This window comes from Lethenteron reissneri, chromosome 42 (assembly GCF_015708825.2).
Source record: "Lethenteron reissneri isolate LAM-NWPU_2019-01 chromosome 42, ASM1570882v1, whole genome shotgun sequence".
Classification (NCBI taxonomy): domain Eukaryota; kingdom Metazoa; phylum Chordata; class Hyperoartia; order Petromyzontiformes; family Petromyzontidae; genus Lethenteron; species Lethenteron reissneri.
The window spans coordinates 5,718,682-5,741,088 of NC_083820.1; the positions used below are offsets into that span (position 1 = coordinate 5,718,682).

The 22,407-nt window shown below is 45.5% G+C and overlaps 1 protein-coding gene across 1 annotated transcript in view; it reads right to left on the reverse strand.

The window, feature by feature from the left end:
• LOC133353085 (keratinocyte-associated protein 3-like) overlaps window positions 1-17,887 on the reverse strand; it is a 43,016-nt gene extending 25,129 nt beyond the window's left edge. The window contains exons 1-2 of the mRNA XM_061569203.1: window positions 17,740-17,887; window positions 8,138-8,322 (exon numbers count right to left, since the gene is read on the reverse strand). Coding sequence (XP_061425187.1) covers window positions 8,138-8,322; window positions 17,740-17,755 — 201 coding nt within the window. The 5' untranslated portion in view covers window positions 17,756-17,887. The remainder of the gene's footprint in view (window positions 1-8,137; window positions 8,323-17,739) is intronic.
• Window positions 17,888-22,407: the final 4,520 nt, after the last annotated feature.

Consider the following 22,407-nt stretch of genomic DNA (forward strand, 5'->3'; position numbering starts at 1 on the left):
TCTTCTGCAGTTCTTATTGAAAATGCAATATTTGATATCTCAAAAACCTGATGTGATAGACAAAAACTGATGCCAGATTTGGAATCAGCACCCCAAAATTACCTTAGAACCGTTGGAATACCTTATGCCAGAAAAAGTGTGTTGGCCAGTGTAATCAATAGTAAACATTTAATTTTCAAGAGATGTAATATGCTGGAAGAAAGCAAACCAACACATTTACTGAGAAGTCTTTTGTGCAGCCATTGGGTGCCTGGGCTAAGAGCATCAGCCACCCACCACACTTGGGATCGCAGTTTAATCATGGGCGGCTCAAACCTGCATATGAATTAAGGATCTCAGCGGTGCTTGCTCAGTTCTCTGATATGACATAAGTCCCTCGTGAGCCACCCGGCCACCTCCCGTTTATTGTTAATTTTGACTGTGACTCAGGTTTCCCATTCAAAATAAACAACTTATCTCGAGGAGCTCTCCACTGGTTCAATAAAGGGCAGCTCATTAAACTGCACTGACATCACAGGCCTGCAACAACACCCTTGCGCGCTTCACGCCCTCGGAATTCTTCAACAATTCGAGCCGCTCAATCAAAGCTTGAGCTTATCCGTGCCGCCCCGCACACGCGTGAAATTTCAACGCTGGTCGCTCTTATCTGGGAAGCTGCCGGAAATCGATCAAATCAACGGGCGGGGGTCATGAGATAAGTTTGTGAGGTGCCCGACGTTGGTGTGGGGGGGGGACACACATTCCCATGACCTCACGTCCACGGCAGAAAAATGAAAACGTCCATCACGGCACGAGCAACGTTTTCTATGCGCGCAAAAATTGATGCGCATTTTACAAAGAATTTTCTCCAATTTCTAGACAAATTAGACGGCGGGGGAAAAAAAAGGTAAAAGGTCAAGGGAGTGGATTCTTTTTTTTTTGGTATCCAATTTCCACGGCGGAATTTTTATTATCATAATGCCGCGGTTTGCTGAGGAAATTACAAGGTCCACGAGCGTGGTGCTTTTCCGCAGCCGTGATCATGTGCCAGTGCTTCCAGTTGTAATTATGGCTAAATTATTATCGCTCACGAAACACTATTATCACTTTAAGAAACCCATTATAGCACCCGTAAGTCAAATTGTCCCCATGCTCAGGTGAGCCTTGGCCACTGTCCCCTCTCACGTCAGCCGCAAAAATGCAAGAGTGTTTCCCCCTCCCCCACCCCACTTAGGATGCATGGCCCAGTTCCCTTGATTTGAAGAACTGTCACATTAGAGTGGGGGGGAGGAGCAGCTGAAGAAACCCGACACTGCGAGGGGACACCACCTACAGATTTGTTTATGCAGATTGATCATCAGCAGAGGTCGGCAATCAAAGTAGCAAGAAGCGAAAATTTTTGTTCGAATTCGGTAAAAATAACAATATTTCAAGAGCCGCAATCAATGCCTGTGAATATGATACGGTGGTCCTTAATAAATAATGTCACGAAGCAGTCCTTGAAGAGCTACATGTGGCTCTTGAGCCGCAGGTTGCCGAACCCTGCCCAGCAGCCTACTTGCTTTACTCCAAGAATGACGGCAAAGCAAAGTCTTCAAACCCCCACCACCCAAAGCGTTCTATTCTAAGGGTACGGTCTACAGGACCGCTGGACACGTCTGCCCGTGCGAAGGACCGAACGTCGTCCGGAGGGAGAACGTGGAACGGGCTGCACCAGCAGCGGCGCGAGAGGCGGCGCTGCACGGGTCTCTCCACGTGGGTGCCCCCGGGGTCATTACACACAAATCGCAGCCCCCGTACCACCACCTTAAGCAACGGTCGCTGGTCACAATGGCGCGAGAACTCGGCTGGAAAAAAAACCCAGAGACGTCCCGCTGATTACTTAATTTTGCCTCGCTCGCGTTAATCCGACTTAATCAAGTCTGGAATTTGTGAAAATTAATTGCGTTAAAGGTGATGGAAAATTTGAGCCGGGCAAAAAAATGTGCGTGGCGTTCTTGACGTGCTTACCGTGGCGTCTTTGTGACACATGCCTCACCAAAGACAAAGCTCCCCCGTATAAGATTACCAGACTGTTGGGCAAGTGGTGTTAGCAAGCACCTATGAAGGCCAGCACGGTACACAAGGGGTGGGTGGCCAGCACCACGCCCGACCGCTTTAGTCTCCCCAGTGGTGATGTTTATTCACCGCACCAGGTACTCATTTGAGGCTGAGTCGACCTAGGGGTGTTGTTACTGGTGTCGACCGTGAGTGGGAATCGAACTCGGGTCGCCAGGTTCGTAGCGCAGCGCCCTAACTGCTACACTACCACTCACCACAACCACCACACACACACCTCACCATCATCAACACCACACATGCCTCACCGCAAACAGCACCACCACCACACATGCCTCACCGTCATCAACTCCACACACGCCTCACAGCTGCCACCATCATCACCACACACGCCTCACAGCTGCCACCATCATCACCACACACACCTCTCCACCACCACCACCACGACCCATACTCTACCATGACCACCACACATGCCTCAACACCAACATTACCGCCACAAACACCCAATCACTATACACACGTGGGAGTGGGTGGCCCTCACCATGCCCAGCCACTTTTTTCTCCCTAGAGGCAATGTTTACACACCGCACCAGGTACTCATTTGAGGCCAAGTCGACTAGGGTAGGCCTAGGGCCGGTATAGATAATCGCCACCGGTGTTGGTCACGAGCACGAATAAAACTCGGGTCACTGGATTCGTAGCAAGGCGCGCTTACCACACACACACACACCTCTCCAACACTACCACACGCGCCTCACCACCGCCACTGCAACGTACGTCTGACCACCATACGTACACTCCTCCCCATCACCACCACCACCACAACGGCGCGTCGCCGTGACCACACTATCGACGTCTCGCCCGTCGCTCAGAGGCCACCCCTTCGCAAGCCGCGCGGGCACGGGGGTGGGACAGCGGGAAAGCAGATCGATGGAGGGAGGAGAGGTCGTGCGTGGCCTTTGTTGCTTGACCCCTGCGGTGATGACAGGCGGCGGAGGACGTTGATCTGTGGCGCTGACAAACGGCGCCATCGTGCGAAGCACCGCTGGCTCCGAAGCATCGCGTGCTCAAGCCAATCGGCAGCACTAACCCCATCCATCTCTCCGTTCCCATTGCATGGCTCTGGTGCGCCCATTACCACGCCCCCCGGGCCCCAATAACAACCGCGATTGTCGAAAGCGGTGTTTTTTGGGGCGGCAGAGTTTTTCGCTGAAGCACCAACATCGGCGTGCGACGGAACGAGTTTCCGCGCACGCGTGTGCACGTACGCAGCGAGGCTTTTCCAGTGGACACTTGTCGCTGGGTTTGAGGATTCATCACTTGAATATCAATTCCTAAAGACGGTCACGACACACGCAGTAAATGACGCGTGAAAGAACACACTATTATTGCCCCATGCAAATTCTACGTGAAATATTCCACTATATTCATGATCAGAATGAACAAGAGAGTAAACATGAGGTCGTACACACAGCAACAATGAGCTCTGTAATGTCTCATGTGCTTGCTCGTTTGTTTAGTCTCATTCGTACCATGAGGCCAAAGGTTACATTGGCATATAATTTACATATAACCGGTAGGAAACATAAATAACATATTCTTGAGTGCAGGATTCAATTAGGAATCAGCATCTTTATTTATACTGGAGGAATCCCATGAGCTATAAAGCGCTTTTTCACAATGTCCAATTCAAGTGCTGTGAACATAATAAACCATTTTCGTCACCGGGTCAATGAATCATTCGGGGCAGCAACATGGCCCAGCGGTAGAGCGTTTGTCGCGCGCTGCAGAGGTTTGCGATTCAAACCCAGCAGCCACCCTGGCAAGTACTGCGGGTGCATTAACTGTAAAACACGCAGCGTCTGCTTCACAGTAGACGTTAAAAACCCTGTGAAGTCATTCGAAAAGAGTTTACCATTATGTGCTGGCGACGTGGTTCAAATTCGCCAAATAAAATAAACGACCTGAAAATTACTCGATTGGGATTACACACAGCAACGTCGCTCCCTACTGTGAAACCAAGTCTGTAAAATATAGCACCATCGTGAAAGCATTGCGCGATTCGAATGGCACAAATACCACATGTACGAAATTATTATTATCAATCATTACTTGTCCAACGTCCACATTAAGACCAAGCAGAGTGAAAAAAACGCTCCCACCCCCAATGAGGCTCTTTTTTGTAACTCTGATTATCATCTTAGAACTAAAAACAGATGATCATTAAAAATAGCACCACCTCCTGCAGGCAGGGCTACAAACGTTTACAACCCTCCCACCCCACCCAATGAGGCTTTCTCTGGTTTTGTTGTTGTAAATGACATTATCATTTTAGAACTATAAACAGACGAGCATTTAAAAATAGCGGAACCTCCTGCAGGCAGGGCTAAAAACGCCAGGACGTACGGGAGAGTGCGCAGTTAGCCGTATCGCCCACGTTCCCGCGCGCGCACGCACACGGAAAACAGCCTCGCGACTGGAACAGCGCACGAGCGAGCGCTCTTCTCTGTTAATCCTCCCAGGTGAGGCGGCCACACCGCAAGCGTGACATCATTGCCAGGTTGCCGTGGCGACGGCCAGCGGGGGGGGGGGGGGGGGGGGAGATGCTAGAGGTCGTCAAACCATGCAAGTGCGGAGCGGGGGGGGGGGCTCTAGCAAGGACAGCGTCCGGGGCAGGAGGCGTCAACCATGAAGAGGACGACGACAACGATGCCACAACATTCGCGGCAGGTCTCATTCAGTCATAGCCCTTACGCACGATGACTGTCCTCATAGCGACATGCCAGATGGAATTTAGATTCACTAAACCAGCACGGTGGGGGGGGGGGGGGGGGGGGCGGTGCAGGGGGAAAGGAAGGACTTTGCTGAAATATTTTTTTGCTGCTTTTGACGCATCCACGGTTATGAAACTGAGCGACCAATGTCTCCGTCCTGGAAACATGCGACAGTCATTCTGGCTCCAGTGAAATCACTCTTTGGCAGCACGAGTTAATTTCTGTAGGAGCCGAAGCCTGCACAAAGCCCGTAACGGCATGTGCAGTTAATCACCGAGATGAGGAAAAATGCATAAACATTTAAATAAAAAAATGTAATCCATAAAATTCCAGGGCTGGCCCCACTGCAGAGGATGTTCCAACGCCTTGGCCAAACTCCACACAGAGGTGAAACCGCCCTGCATGCGAAGCGGCAAACTGCCCAAGCGCAAATAAACCAGCCTGACGGCTATGAACATACAGGATGGTGCAACTCAGGGCAGACCTTACCCTTTCACATGTGCCCACAATCACGACCTGCTCTCACCACGTGCCACGTTATGAGGGGGGTGGCTCAGCAACCCCCAACAGAAAGCGCAAGCGCCATCTTTCAAGTGATCCGCTTAAAATATATATATTAAGCCCCAGCCGCCTCACTTGACCGGTCCACATTTAACGGCGCAAGGGAATGTCACTGGTGCCCCCTTGCGAGCCCACGCGTCTTTTATTTTTATTAATCAGAGCCTCAGGGGAGGAGACTGCAGAGCCACGGTGACGCAGAGACCTCCCAACACTCATTATAGGTGCGTGCTCACGCACGCTGGGATGCGAAACACGACCCCACTTGGTCATCCTCACGTGCACCGAAGTATAATACGCCGCTGGCCTCCTCAAACATACAACTACAGCTCTAACCCTATCCTTAGCCCTAACTCTATCCTTAGCCTGATCCTTAGACCTGGCCTTAACCCTATTTCGAGCCCTATCATTAGCACTAACTCTATCCTGAGAGCCTGATCCCCAGCCCTGCCCTTTTCCCCATCTCTTGCACTATCCCTATATTTAGCCCTCACTCTATCCTTAGCCCAACCCCTAGTCCTATCCCTATAACGATATCCCGAGCACTAACCCTATCCTCAGCCCCAACCTTATCCCCAGTCTTCAAACTGTCCATCCCCTATGCCCCACGCATGATTACATTGCGCCCACCCAAATTCCCACTCCTGCCAGATTATATTAATCATCCTGAATGCCCGATCTCATCCAATCGGAGAATCTAAGCAAGGTTGAAGCAACAAATTATTAAACCCAAATTATTAAGCATCAAACATTACCCCTCATTGTGTGGGTTTTCTCCAAGTACTCAGATTTCCTCCAGCATGCCAAACGCTCATTAAAGTAATGTGCAAAAGAGTACTGAGAGTACTGTGATTCCAAGAGCCTCTCCTAGAAAATTAAAGGGCACTACCATAATAGTATGACTGTGATTAGCTGCAGAAGCATTATTTCTAGCAGACTTGTTTTGCTTTGACAGGATGAAGCAATCCATGCTCAGGTCAACACTCTATGAGTCAAGTGCAGAAACGGAGAATGGTGGAAAATGCTAAATACACACACCACATCCGGCCCACCTTCATTACCTACTTGGCCTTTGGAGTGGTTTGGCTTTGCGCCCTCTTGGCATGTGCCGTTAGCAATAATGATAATACTTACCTATGAGTGTCTCAGTGAGTAGCAAGCCTCTTACTTGCCCTGCAATGGGATATTTGACCAATGCCATGAATTAACAATTTACGCATGGGAGGAAACTAGGAGTACCTGGAGAAAGCCTACCACATGCATAAAAGTTACACATGTCACACGCACAGATTTCCTTATATTCAGAGGTAGGGGAAACCACAAGCGGAACGGCATCCAATACTGGCACTAACAATTGCCCAAACTCTGTAGCCCTAAACCGGGATGTTTGGCCAACTCCAATAATAAGCGATTGTACATAGGGAAGGAAGCTGGTGTACACAGAGAAAACCCACGCGAGTGAGGAGAGAAAGACCAAATCACCATTAAGATTAAACATACGGAAATGTATCCATTTCCTGTACTGCCATCTCCTGACAAGCCAAGATATCGTGACCTGGATGCCCACGAAAAGTGAGTTTCAAGACATTTGTGTGATCATCCACCAGCCCCTGCCTCGAAAGTTCTGGGTTGCAGGCATGTGCCACCACTGTCCTGTTATGATGAGATAATACTGAATGCTCCACAGACAAGTAAACCGACCCACTTGCTGTACTCCAATTCCCTGGTCAATTCTCAACCCGGTGGGTTTGGAAGTTTCGCAAATCTGCGTTATCCACCAAATCCTCCCCTTCAAATAGCCAGATCACACGCGTGCACCACGGCACCTGGTTCAGAGCCTTTGACGTATCCTTTGATAATGCAACCCCAAAAATAAATTACCTGGCGGCTGTAATTGTGAATAGAATCATCAGCCTGCTGTTTGAGGTTGACCCATGGTGTTGTCTAACACCGCAGGTGGAGTGATATCTGGACAAGTCCTGGGTACCCATTTTACCAACCGGCACTGTGCAGTGGACACCCACGGGCTATCTGCCCTTGGATCGTCGTGATGATGATGACTGTGTTTAAACAAACCCCCCATTAAAGAAAGCTTCAACTCATATTAAAGATGTATGGGTATTTTATTTTCCCAGGTGAGAACTCAAGGGACCAGGATAGTCTTCATTTGCAAGAGTCACCTGTAGAAGGTGATGATTGCTATACGTAATCCCAAATTAATAATTTGCGGGTAATGTTTTTAATTTGGCAAATTCTGACACTTGACGGCGGCACACAATGGCCTACTCTTACGAATGACATCATGGGATCTTGACGCCCTGTGTACCCACAAGTACTCCTTTAACCCTCTGCATGATGCATCCTCACGTGTGCTCCAGTGTCCTCCTGTATATTCCTGTATCTTCCTGTGTGCTCATGTATGCTTGTGTATCCTCCCGTGTGATAACCTTCTCTTGTGTTCTCCTGTATACTCATGCGTGTTCCTGTGTACTTCTGCATTCTCCAGCTCGCTACTTTTTCCTGCGGTCTCCGCTCATGTGTGCATACATTCCCTCCTGTATCCTCCTGTATCCTCGTGTGGCTTCCTGTGTACTTCTGTGTTCTCACGTTTCCTCCTGCGTCCGGATGTGTGCATGTGCTAGCCTGAGTTGCGTTTTAGTTATATGCATGAAGCACGAGCGCCAATACGTGCGGATGCGCATGTCCTTACATGGTCGCGCATTACGCGCAAATGCGCGTGCTCATGCCTCGGTGCAAAGCCTCACCATGAAGCCGGAAAGCACGGAGGAGAAGTTTCCGGCCTTGTACTCCTGGTTGATGCTGGAGCCGGGCCGCGACACATGTCGCAGCACCGTGCCGTGCACGATGGCGCCGAAGATGAAGCTCAGGTTGCCGAGCACGATGAGCGTCAGGCCGATGCGCATGAGGCGGATGGAGCCGCGCTGAGCGTCTGTGGGAGTAAGCGACGGGTAGAAAGCGGTGGCCCATTAGCACATGGGGTGGGGGGCAACACGGGAGCACACGGGAGCACAAAGGATCACATAGGAGAGACATACATAAAGGACAGAGGTGCACACAGGAGGAGGTAGGCAATCAGATGAGCACAGGAATAAACAGGAGCATAGAGGGAAGGATACAAAGCAACCCATTGGAACAAGCAACAGAGCATAGGAAGCAACAACACAGGACAGAGTAGACATAAATATAGAGGAGCACACAAACACACACACAGGAACAAGGAGCCACAAACACGAACGTAAACAGACACACACATGGACCAACATGTACGCACACCAAGGACACACATTGAACAACACAATGGGTACATACCAACACACACATGGGCGCACACACAGGCGCACCACGCTTGGCACAAATCTCCCGGGCACCCACACTCAATGTTATCAATTTTACTCTTCAGACTAAAGTCGCAAAACAAGCCAGCTCACGTTAGAACATTTCAAGACCTCCCATTCCAAATTCGTTCCACTCAACTAGAAGGTCCATACAACACGTATCGATATTCCACAGTAAGGATGAGGCCAACACACGGCTGTCAAGCAGACTAAGACGGTCATGCTAAACTATTGGTCAGAGAGGATGAAAAGGTCCGCTTAGGGCAGCAGCACCATGGTGCTTGTAGGTTGTCCTCGCGAAGGGTGAAGCTGGTACAGCATTGCCCTATTTGGTAGCAGTTTTTTAAGTGACATTGCCAGCATTTTTTTAAGTGCCCACTTTGAGCCTATTTAAGGCCAACGATAAAGAACAGGCTGCTGTGCACATGTACATTGGAATGAGTTTCAGATTTCCTTTATTTTCAGATCGTTTAGCCCAATTTCAGATTTTATTCTGTACTGTATTTTGAGATGTTAATGTATTACAATTTAATTGGTCAAGAATACTAATGGAGTGGGCACCTAAGAAATGGCATGCATCCGCGTGGATGTCCACAGAGGAGTCAGAACGATAAAATCACTTGGCATTTGAAGCTCTAGACCTGATTTTTTAAAATGAATAATAAACAGCTAAAACAAATACATACCTTTGATGTAAGCTTTTCGGAGACCTCAACTTGAGCATTACAATGGTTTGAAATTTTGTCCCGACCTTTACCAGGACCAGTTCAGATATCACTCACTACTGATGTTAGCCATGGCCAGCAATCAAACTCAGGTAGCTAGGATAGAGCAGCATGCTAACCACTACACCCCCCAATGCTCTCCCCCCCATTTCATGAAATGCTGGTCAAACATTGCACAGATGGATCGGCAAAGTCCCGCTTTATCAAGCAATTGCCACAAACAATGCACTGCATGAAAATTTAATGAGCATTACAATGATAAATATCTCCCCAATTTATTCCAATAAATTAAGGCAATGTCAAAGCCGATCGCGACGGAGCTTTCAGCTCCCCGATAATTTTAATTCCCGTCACAGCAAACGAATGGGCACTCTAAAACGACTTTTAATTAAAAGTCAATGACGACATGGGACCTGCTCAATAACAATAACTCAGAGAGAAGCATCTCCTTACACTACGTGGGCGGGTGGATGCATTTTAACCGCAAATTCGTGCGGCCGAATAGGGATAATTAGATTACTTCGAGGCTAATTCCTGACGGAGTTAGTGGACCACGAACGCCACACTAAATGGAAAATCCTTCAAATGTCACCCTAACTAATGGCCAAATGCTGCAATGTCGCTTTTGCTTTATGCGCCACTGAACGTGTCCGTTAGTCTGAAAAATCACCTGGAAGGCAAAAAAAAAGTAATCTTCGCTTGTTACAAGGTGCTCCACACCGATGAAATGTCACAGTTGCTTTGTCCTTGGTCTCGTTTGACCGGGTCATTTTTGCTACGGGAAAACTATCTTTCAAATCTGGTGACGGACTCCCGGGGCTGTCATTGTGTTGGCTGTTGGTGTGACCTGTGATTGGCACTGCCCAACCTGTGGCGGCAAGATATCGCCAGTCAGTCTGTTTACAAAGTAAACAGACGCAAGTAAAAATAGCCTCGTGAAGGCATATTGAGAGCATGTCACGTCTGCACTACGTTTAGCATCTATTCCACCATGGCATTCAGCTTTCAGTTTTCTCTTAGTTACTAATTCACAATATGAGTACAGAAATGTGACTTAAATAAAAGCTGTGTGTTTTTAACCACTTGCTATATTACAGTACTTTCAAACGCTCAAGAAATTCTACTTGTGCATGTGTACTTTTTTCAGACCAGGTTTTCTGTTCTTGTTCGCTTATACATTTATGTAAAGTGATGTGTCCTTGGAAAAAAAGATAATAATGGTCTTCATGGGTTATTACCTAGACTCACTCAATCCCCCATTATTTATACTGTATTATGAAAATAGATTACAAGAGAAGAGTGTAAGCGCATTACCGAGCACTTTCGAGGCAAGGGCTGGCACGTCACAGAGATATGTGACACTTCAAACACAAAATGGGCTGCGAGGTGAACAGGAGTTGGCAATACAGAAAATCAGTGCTATCTTCTTGCGTGCATGGTGGATTTTTTTTTGGTACTCTGGTTTCCTCAAACATCAAGCATATAGCAACACTCATGGAAATGGGAAAATATGCCAAGGCAGTACCTTCCTGAAAGAAGTGATTTAAAGCTTTCATGACTGCAGGGATTCATCTTCTTGGTTTTTTTCGATAAAGTCACGTAGAAGGGAAATAATAAAATAAAGACAGACCTGTTCTTCACCTGAGGGACAGCTGCTTGCGTTGTGGCCGAAACGTCGTGAAAATTATTTTATTATGTGAAATTTTTTATTATTTTATTATTTCCCTTCTACGTGACTTTACCGAAAGAACCAAGAAGAAGTGTCTTGAGGTTATATATTTAAACTATTCGACTACGATGGATGCGAGTAATTCCCCCGGTGCCTCCCTAAAAAAGACGAATTGCCCGCGTGGGGTCCTCCCACTTGGTTCTCAAAGTCCTGGCGGCTTGTTGACACAATAAGACATCCTTAGCTTTGACGATGACAGCACCACCGGCAATGCTCAATACAGACTCCACTCTACATCACTTAAACTACCCAACACGCTCACATGACTGTTTGGCAATACGCGTGTATTGTGATGACCTTGCAGCCAGCAGGATAGGGAAGTACAAGCATGCTGAGCAGCAAGCGGTTTGGACTTTACCCACGCGGACGCTCACTCAGTAGTTGTATTATGCGTTGTGGATGTTACATAAAACATAAACAGTACAGTTAGAAACCAAAATAGATAAGCAGACAATGTCTCCTTCATATAATCGGTCTCAGCACAAGGAAACTCTGGACCGGTTTTGAGTGTGTCCAGATGGAAACTGCTGCTGAAATGATGTACAGTACTTTGAGAAGATTTTGGGGCTCATGGGTTGTGTAACAATTATTTTTAAAATTACATTAGGATACTGTTATAAGGAGACATTTTCTGGCTATCTATGTTGTTATTTATATTCTCCATAGCAACACGAAAGACTATTACGATCAACAAAGAAATGTGGCTAGCAACACTTTGCGACTACACATGTTAAAGTCTCTAACCCTTAAAGTCACGTAGAATATCACCAGAATATACATTAGTCAGTCAGTCACGGCCGTTAACAGCAAAAACATTTTTATGCATAATATGAGATGTTAACTAAGTAGTGCGCAAGATTGATTAAATGCACTTAATACATTAGCGGGGCGGAGTGGTGGTAGTGGTAAGCACATTGTGCTTCGAACCCGGCAACCCAAACTCAATTTCCGGTAACGACTTGCATCAGTGGCAATTGATCTCAGAACTCTGTCCATTTGTCTGTGTGAAGTGAGGATCACATGTATATAAGGGGGTTATTAGTTATGGTGCTATTCAGGGCTTGCCCTATCGATGATATTTGAACATTTTAGGAAGGGGCACTATTTGTGTTACTGTGCAGATCACAGAAATGGACACTAAGTAACTTGGAAAAGAGTTGATGGCATTAGGGCACTGGTGTCTGAAACGGAAGCGAGGAATTTCGTGGCAACACTGGATAAGCAATGCACAAGTCCGGAAGCAAACGTGGTAGCTAAGTGTTGTAAATATGATTAGGAAAACATGGCTGTGCTGGGTGGGCCATGTGTGAAAGATGATGGACAACCAGTTATCGAGACCCGCACTGGAATGGTCGACACGAGTCGAGCGACCAAGGCAAAAACTTAAAACCAGATGGTGGTCCTGGATTGTGGCTGGTGGTCCCATATTTACTGTGCAGGAGCTGTGGAGTCTGTCAGAGGCTAAGTGATGAATTCTGGTGACATCAACGACTTTGGCTATGATGACATCTTGATCTATAGACTGGGCAAATTTACCCAAGGGTTTGCCATGAAATATTAATGAACTCACTCATCGTTAATGACATGGTCCTCTTAAACAATGCTAAAGTCACACACCAAAGCTGATGTCATATGTCACTAGACCTCAACTGCTTTTATGCTTAAATTTATATATTCTTTATAAACAAGTTAATGTTATCACATGTGACGTAATCTTAGTTTATAATGAATACATTCATTTTATAATAAAGTTGAGATCTCATGCCACCAAGACCAGGCTCAGTTTTCCCTGCCTGGGTCCTCGCACCTCCCCAGGAAAGAGATCTTAAAGGAGACTGGGACAGGCACAATGCGCACATTATTATGAGCTATGGTCTATACACTGCTGTATGAACACCAATATGTTTCGGATTTAAGTTGAACCCAATCTATGTGCCTCTCAGTGTCATTCCAAGCATGCATCTCTCTGCTTTTATCATCATACTCTAGGCACTGTTACAAAGATAAAAATTATCTCTTAACTTTCGTACATTCTGATTCACGTGTTACTTATTCTGTCTGTCAGTGTAATTCTAAAGTGAACACCTTTCTCTGCGCTTCTTTAAAAACGAACCATTCTTTGCACACTTTCTTTTTATTTTATTAATGCTTATTTGTTTCTGATCCGTACCAATTAGCACAGTTGGCTACATACGGTGCTAAAAAAGTTCAACAACCATACAATTGATAATATGCATGTTTTTAAAAGCCATGTATTTAAGGCATTACATGGGCTTGCATCACCATACACCCAGGCTCTGGAATTCCCTGCCCCTTGGAGGTTAGGAACTCATTGGCGATGGAGACGTTTAAGTCCCGACTGAAGACCCCCCACTACGTATATAAAAAGGCCTCTCTTCATTTCTCGATATCCATAGTCTTTCTGTCAGGGCGCCTTGTAGATCTAAATTAGTACTGATACTTGCAAACACAACGGCATGTTGAAAAGGTTACAGAATTCATGCATATGAATTATTTTCTTTTTGTTTATTTTAAAATGTAAGTGGTGGAGGAAGGGAGAAATTAACATATAATCGACCCCACCAATAGACATAACTACAGTACATTGAGACACACAATAAGAGTATTTGTTGTGTTTAGGTTTGTACAGTAAAATGCATATATGCTACATACTGATGTTTTCTTTTATCACATATAGACATTTTACATATGTTATTGTTTTTGTTACATGTCTTTCAATATGCATTCGCTGCTCGCCAGACCTTTCAGCTATCCAGAACAGGGCTCTCGCCATCGATTACTCTGGAAAGCCACGGTAGTTTTACTCTGTATGTTTTAGATGCGGCGGACTGGTGCGGTTTTAGTTCATGTACTTCAATGATCCACAAGTGACTCTGGTTGGATTCCTGCCTACGATGAGCGTCACTGTCGGTAGCAATTGTGATGCATACGTGGCCCAAGTCTGATGTAAAATTAGTCATAGGTGCAATGTGGGCAGTGTCAGTGTCAACTGAGAGGCAGGTCATTGGCGACTTGTTCAGGGCACATGCAACTAAACAAAAAGGACACAATTGTTGAATGTCAACAGTATTCAATGTCAACAACATTCAACATGCCTAGGCTTATTTCACTGATGAGCTCTAATGATTGAGGACCCATATAACACTATAGACTCTATTTGTCAGACTCTAAATGAGCTCAGCCTAAAATATATACGTGCGACAACATTGTATTCATTAATTCAAATTCCGTTATGTGTTGTATATAGATACATTTATAAATAGTCACGTCATTGCACGATACTGTGCAATATTTAACACTGTTGTAGTTGTCTCGAAATATACTAGACTGTACATAAATGTAATATTTTATAGGCCTATGTTAATCCACTGCTGGATGAATGCCGTGTCGGTAACGGCCAGTTTGTATTGTCATACTTCACCACCATGGTAATTGTAGTTTGATGGGGGTGCAGTACAGATATCACTTGCCACTGATGTCAGACATGGCAAGTACTCACTCAGGTAATCGGATTTAATGCAGTGCGCTAACCATTGCGCCATCGCTCAACCCCACAGCATTGTTATAATTGTAAAATACATATATTACACTGGGATACATACTGTTATAATGTATATCTATGTTTTTATACAGTTTTATGGGCCATTATATAATAGAGCATACAGCACTTACACCACAATAATCTGTGTGGGTTGGTGAAGGTGGGGAGTGCACTTGACAGGGTAGTACAATAAAGGATGTTTGTGGTACTACCCTCTGCTGCCCATAAAACATGCCCACAGCCTATAACACCGGTTATGCATGGTGGCCGCCCCGCTAAGCACTATCCAGGCACAATCCTCGGAATTTGCTTCGGAGTTATGACGAGATCCGGGTCACTTGGTCACTGACACACGCTGGAGGAATCGGATGAGCTATAAAAAATTTGCACACATGCCCAGTCGGGGCGGGTAATAACGTTACAACATAATTCTAAATTTGAAGTTTTCGTGACGGCAAGGATCCACACTCTTTGTTTTTGTTCGGTAAAGTGACTTTACCAAAAAAAAACAAAGAGTAACGTTACAACAATACAAAAACACGCTAGGCGTGCAAAGTACAAGAAATGTAAACAAATCACACAAAGCTCTCCGCTCTACGAAGGGTAAAACCTATTATTATTCTTATATTAATATATAAGAACCACTTTGTTCTGAGATAACAGGAGTTAAAGCTGTCCGTCGAAATATCCTGTTTGCGCAACCGGCGTTGGCGAGCTTAAAAGAAAGGTGTGGGCTTCATTATCACATTACGCCTACACACAACCACCGCCTAATATGTCATTGAATAGCAGTGCAAATGTCCTATGGATAAACTCCCGCCACAGGAATGTGGAATGTCCATCACTGGCTTATGGCGGCTTCTGTATACAGGCTAGAAGCACTTCCGCACGAAGTCATGAGTTGTGTAACACCGTGTCCCGAGACACCGAGACATCGCCCACAGCCAAAGCCGCCTCTGAGTTTCCTTGAAACAGCCCTCAAAAGAACCACAATGATGTCACTGCCGTATTATTATAACACGAGGTAGATTTTAAATAAGTGGGCTGCTGTTGCCGCCGTGTAAATCACTGTTTCATTACTTTGATGGCTTTATTTTGGTGATTTCGAAAAGTTTTTGGTTTGGCCATGTTTGTTTGTTGTAGTACAGAGTAAGACTGATGACCTTAATCTAAGTTGTTTTGTGGTTGTTGTTGTTTGACTTGCATCCCACTGGGATGTTTGCACACAGCGTTGGTGTACGGTGCTTTTTCTGGAAGATTTTGCTGTTTTTTCCTGGATATTTTCTGTTTGCGCGTAGTCACTTTAAGATGTTTTCTTGTTCATGTTTTTGTTATTTGTTTGTTGTGGTTGCACCCGATTCAAGAGCCGAATGGCCCACAGGGCTATACCTAATAAATGAACTTGAACTTGAAATTGGTAGCGCAATGAACTTTTCAATTCATACGTCGCCAGTTTAATTCAAACTTTGCCAGCGCGGAAGTTGTATCAATGATACAAGTACTGTGTATATTTAATCACCGTTCACCCCGAGACCACGAATTTGTCCACCCAGCAACATAAATGGGAGCACCCCCACCGTTCGGCAGGTCGCTGTTAACGGTGGGGTAAAGTGTGGGTACCCACGCCTCTATCACGGCGTCTGGCCATCGTGGAAGAGTAGGCCTTTGGTCACCATCGCTTGACATTCGTTCAACATCATCTCCGATTAGTGTTAATTCTCTGATCCACTTGAAATGGACACTATCACTATTACAACTGATTACTGTATGTGATTGTCGTATGTTGAACTTCTTTCGCACTGTTCGTAACAAACCGTGCTAATCGAAGGTGCTATTAAAACATGCTTAATTCACAATTAACAAAAATGTAACAACGACATTCAACAAAACGTTAAAGGTGCGGCCGTGCAACGTCTTGCTCACGCCACTGATGACGGAAGGGCATTCACTACACAGCTCTCGAGATGAATTCTCGAGGGTATTTGGTCTACTCTTCCACGATGGACAGTTCAAGTTCAAGTTCATTTATTAGGTATAGCCATGTGAGCCATTCGGTTCTTGAATCGGGTGCAACCGCAACAAACAAAAAAACAAAAACATGAACAAGAAAACATCTTAAAGTGAATATGTGACTAAGTGCAAACAGAAAATCCAAGAAAAGACAGCAAAATATTGCAGAAAAAACACCGTACACCAACGCTGTGTGCAAAAATCCCAGTGGGAAGTCAAACAACAACACAACTTAGATTACGGCCATCAGTCTTACTCCGTACTACAACAAAAAACATGGCCAAACCAAAAAACTTTTCGAAATCACCAAAATAAAACCATGAAAGCAATGAAACAGTGATCATAGCAACTGTGACGGAGTTTTCACAACAAACGACATAAACAACACGTACTACCAAAACCCTGCAGTCATAGCTGGCTGCATGAGTCACTCCACAACAGCAGCAGGAGCATCAGTCGGAGTATCAACATTTTTCAATTCACCTTTAAGATCAGCACACCAAATCAAAACACAGGTCATACTTTTCAGCATGACAGACGTCATGTGAGAGGTGGGGAGTACCCACACTTTACCCACACACACACACGAACCATTCCGATCGACTAATTGCAACTACAGGGTGTAGAGGGACAGAGAGAGGCGGTAGCGGCGACTTGGGCTAAGGAACCTGCCGCCCCATTGTTACAAGTGCCGCGCCTGGAGATACAATCAAACGATTACACCCGCACGTACGACTGCTGTACTGTCGTCGTAACATGTGCGAAAGGGCCATTGCCCGAAACGTCAGCGCTATTGACTAAGGTTGCCGAGTTGTATTGTTATTATCGTGCCTCAGTCGCGATTTAAACCGGGAGCGCTTGCTAGGCCCGAGGCTCCGTGCAGGCGAGGCGCCCTCCCCCCCCCGATGGCATCAACACGCGAGCGCCAGCAAGGAACCGCTGCTTATCGCGTCGTGTTATGCGAGGCCTCGTATCCCAAACTCACCAAAGCCGCACACCATCGCGACGGCGTCTCAAACGAAGTTCACGAAGAAACAAAACTCCTCGGAGGGGCTTGAAACTCAATGACGGATGGATCCGTTCGCGACGCTGTTCAAGATGCGAACACCCCCACGTCCTGTCGATGACGTCACGCCGAGCGCGATGACGTCATCGCGCTGTACGGCTTGGCCGGCGTGACGTCATCGCGCACTAACGATCCTGGCCCCACCCCCCATGGACGTCATCGCTCACGACAATCCTGACCCAACCGCGTGCCAACAACGCGCGAAACGGCTCGGCGGGCGTGACGTCATCGCGCACTAACGATCCTGACCCCACCCCCCGTGACGTCATCGCTCACGGCAATCCTGACCCACCCCGCGTGCCATCAACGGGCGAAACGGCTAATCCGGCGTGACGTCATCGCGCACGAAAGATCCTGGCCCCACCCCCCATGGACGTCATCGCTCACTACGAAGTTGACCCACATGACGTCACTTCGCTCGATGCGATCCGGCCGGCGTGACGTCATCGCGCGATACTCCCAATGACGTCAAAGTTTGCTTTTGTCAACATTTTAATATTGGGAGACAGTCTGCTTATTTATTTAGCAATTTGTTTCTACAACGACGCTCATAATTACGTTGTGTTATGGATAAAATAGAGAAATATTTTCGTCGAACTAAGACCCAATACAATAAACGGCGGGTCCGTGTCTACAACATCTGCTGATGAGACCCTGAAAGTCGAAACCGGTCCAGAGTTTTGTTTGCGTTGAACCGATTTGAAGTTGTCGTGACTGCAAGGATTCATACTCTTTGTTTTTTTCGGTAAAGTCACGTAGGTAAAAAATTTAAATAAATAAAATCACGACGTTTCGGGCGCAACACAAGCGTCCTTCTTCAGGTGGGGACAACTTAGTGCCCGAAACGTCGTGATTTTATTTATTTAAAATGTTTGCCTTCGTGACTTTACCGAAAAAAACAAAGAGCATGCATTGAACCGGTGCTGTTGAGATTGTGCATTCCCAAAAGGTCGTGTGGCTAATGTGAAGTGTTGAAAAAAATGTCGGATTATTATATGTGGAGGGACAAGATACACTTGATGTGAATGAGGTGTATTGTCTGCTTATTTCGAATCGTGAAATTCTATTCACGAGTCGATTAATTTACAATTGTGGCTTCATATACTTTTCCCTGCCGTTAACCTCCCACTTGAACTGCACTCACCCTCACTTTGCATTGAAGTGATGCCATCCAATTAATCACTTTGCTCCTCTAAATCCATGAGCCAATACAATATATTTCATTCATCTGTCACCCCCTGACGTGACATAACATTTCTGGTTCCAATTTCTTTAAGTGGCCAACAATAGTGAGTTATGTGATATCCATTTTAAAATGAATGGGCTTATCAAATACATCACTCTTATTCGCTGTATTAAGAAATTGGTACAATTTAAGTTTGTTCTCCTGTAGGTGGTGCCGATTTCTGCTATGTCCCATGGACTATCTTGATATTTCAAAATGTTGCTGAGATTTCGTTCATTATCAGCTGCCCTAATGACCTACATTGTTTGTGTTACCTATATTGCTTGTATTCCCACTGTAATTAGCTTTGCCCTCGACATGCCTCTGTTAAAGTGGAACTTGCATGGCACCAGTCTGTGGTAATCTTCTGCGTAGAATCCGACAATCTGCAGTTTTCCAAAAAATAGATTGAAGAAAGGCAAACGCATACGTGAAGAAAATAGTAACCATCTCAAAATTGCTGATTTATCTATGTGAACAACCAATGGAAATTAATTGCAGGAAATGATTGAAGAGATACAAAAAGAGGGGTGCAAAGTGGGGTTCAAGATAAACACAGGAAAAACAAAAGTAATGCACAAGTTTGGTGAAATTAAGATAAAGTGTTGAAGGACACCACTATAAAGCACATTTGAGTACAGTGTGTGTACCTCGGAGGGTAATTGAAGGCAAACCAGGATCACAATTATGAACTAAAGAAGCGACAGCAGGATGGAGCACTCTTGCAAAACTGAATGTGATCATGATACGCAACACACCGTGTTTGGTAGTGGGGCACAAGCACAATAAACAACAACAAACCCGCAAAACATCCTTCAACAACACCGTGGCCTTACAATAATAACATTTCCTTCTATATTTCTGCTTTTAAGTCAATGTTTTGACGAATGTGTTACGTTTGTTTTTCCATTTAAACGTGGATCAGAAACATGGGTACAGTGAACAAGAATGAACTGAAAAGCCAAAGAAACACGATTTCTTCCTTGAAAATATGTACACAGAGACGTGGAAACAGAAACGCATATATCAGGGAATAAACACATTCCTGCGGAGGGAGCTGGTAGGAACGTTGGGTTGCTCGGTCAATGGCCAGGGTCAACGGCGGCGTGGTGTATTCCGCAAATATGCCCGACTGTGAGGGCGGGCACAAGCCGGCGTGAGTAGGTTAAACGTTGAGTTTTATAAGGGCACCATGGGGTGACCAGCCCCTCCCCACCCAGCCCCACCCCTCCCACCCCCCACCCAGCCCCACCCTCCCTACCCAGCTCCTCCCCACCCCCCACCCAGCTCCTTCCCACCCAGCACCACCCCTCCCACCCCCCACCCAGCCCCACCCTCCCCTCCCCACCCAGCCCCTCCCTCCCCACCCAGCCCCTCCCTGCACGACGGACGGACACAACAATCCCCTGTGGGCTGGTGGAACCAGGAGGTTCCTACCAGTATAAACACATTCTCAATGTGAAGGAATGTGTGTGGACCCGGACAGGATGGGTGAGTGGTAATGTCAAGGAGAGGGCATGCCCAACAGGATAAACACCACAGAAATGTCGTGATGAGATTGGCTCGTGTCCAGTTGCGAAATTGATTGTTGTGACATTGCGGGACTGTGAGCGAGAACGACGACGTGGGGAGTCCATCCAGCAGTAGACAGAACACGGCCGAGGAAGATCATGACCAATCTTGAGTCGAAATAAAATTATAATAAGAACGGCGCATCGCCTTACATTGAAACTGCATTCTATTCAGCCAACAAATCTAGATTAGTTCATCATCTTCACTAAACACTACTGCACTGTTAATTGTGTGTACGTATCTTCTTGGTTCTTTCGGTAAAGTCACGTAGAAGGGAAGTAATAAAATAATAAAACATAAAACACTTGTGTGCAGAGCAGAGTTTTCTCTCTCGTGAAACATTTAACGGTAAATGCTAGGCTAAGTCAAAATGAAGCTAACATTTTTTTGCTACAATTTTGTTTTACCCTTAGCTCTTTGCAAATGTCCTAAACTGGTAAAAAGTGGCTTTTTGTGCAAAGCCACGATGACTTGGAGTGGCAATGACCTCACCGTGCAAACATCTTACAGTCGTAATCACGGTGGGTTTCGCCAACTGTTCCCCCCACGATCCCGTTCTATAAAGGCGATGGGTTTCACTTTTAACTACAGCTGGGACATCCGATCGTTTAAGACTTTAAGTAATCGAGTACTCAACGGTGTCTGTCAATCAGTACCTTCGTTTAACCGTAATTGGCAGAGTAATCGATTACTTAATCGTATATCCCAGCTCTGTGGTAAATAAGGGATATCAATCACTAGATACAACGAATATCAATGGCTCTGGTTGTATAGAAGTATGCCAATTACAATAAATAATTAATCTCAATTGAACATTACATGGTTAAATATAAGGGGCAAATCACGACAGACTACTTTCAATGGGTTCTCCCATGGGTTAAATATAGAACTTCAATCACAAGAGACAATCTCAAAGGGTCCCCAGATGGTGACTTAGTCACAAGACAAACTATAAGTGGGTTAAATATACAGCTTTAATCTCATAAGATAATCTCAATGTGCTCTCCCACGTGGTTGTATAAAGGATGTCAATCAAATTATTCTCGACGAATCTGTTGTACGCAGAACAACCGCTGCTCGTGAGAAACGTATAACTACCGTAATACAGTATCTTTCGATTTAAAGCTTTCGTGACTACAGAGATTAATATTCTTGGTTCTTTCGGTAAAGTCACGTAGAAGGGAAATAATAAAATAATAAAAATAAAACAATAAAATCCTCACGACGTTTCGATTATTTCCCTTCTACGTGACTTTACCGAACCAACCAAGAATACCATAATATCGCATAATTACGCCACTCATTTCAACAACAGCACCAACACGTCTCAACACACATAGCAATACAAATAAAATGATTACAACAAAGGGGTTTCGAAACAACAACATTGCACGCAATCAAACATCTTAAAGGTGCATTGAAAAATTTTGATACTCCGTTGTGGAGTGACTTATGCAGCCAGCTATGGCTACAGAGTTTGGTGGTACATGTTGTTTATGTCGTTTATTGTGAAAATTCGGTCACAGTTCCTATGATCACTGTTACATTGCTTTTATGGCTTTATTTTGGTGATTTCGAAAAGTTTTTGGTTTGGCCATGTTTGTTTGTTTGTTGTAGTACAGAGTTAGAATGATGGTCTTAATCTAAGTTGTCTTGTGGTTGTTGTTGTTGTTTGACTTGCATCCCACTGGGATTTTGCACACAGCGTTGGTGTACGGTGCTTTTTCTGCAATATTTTGCTGTTTTATCTTGGATTTTCTGTTTGCACTTAGTCATATATTCACTTTAAG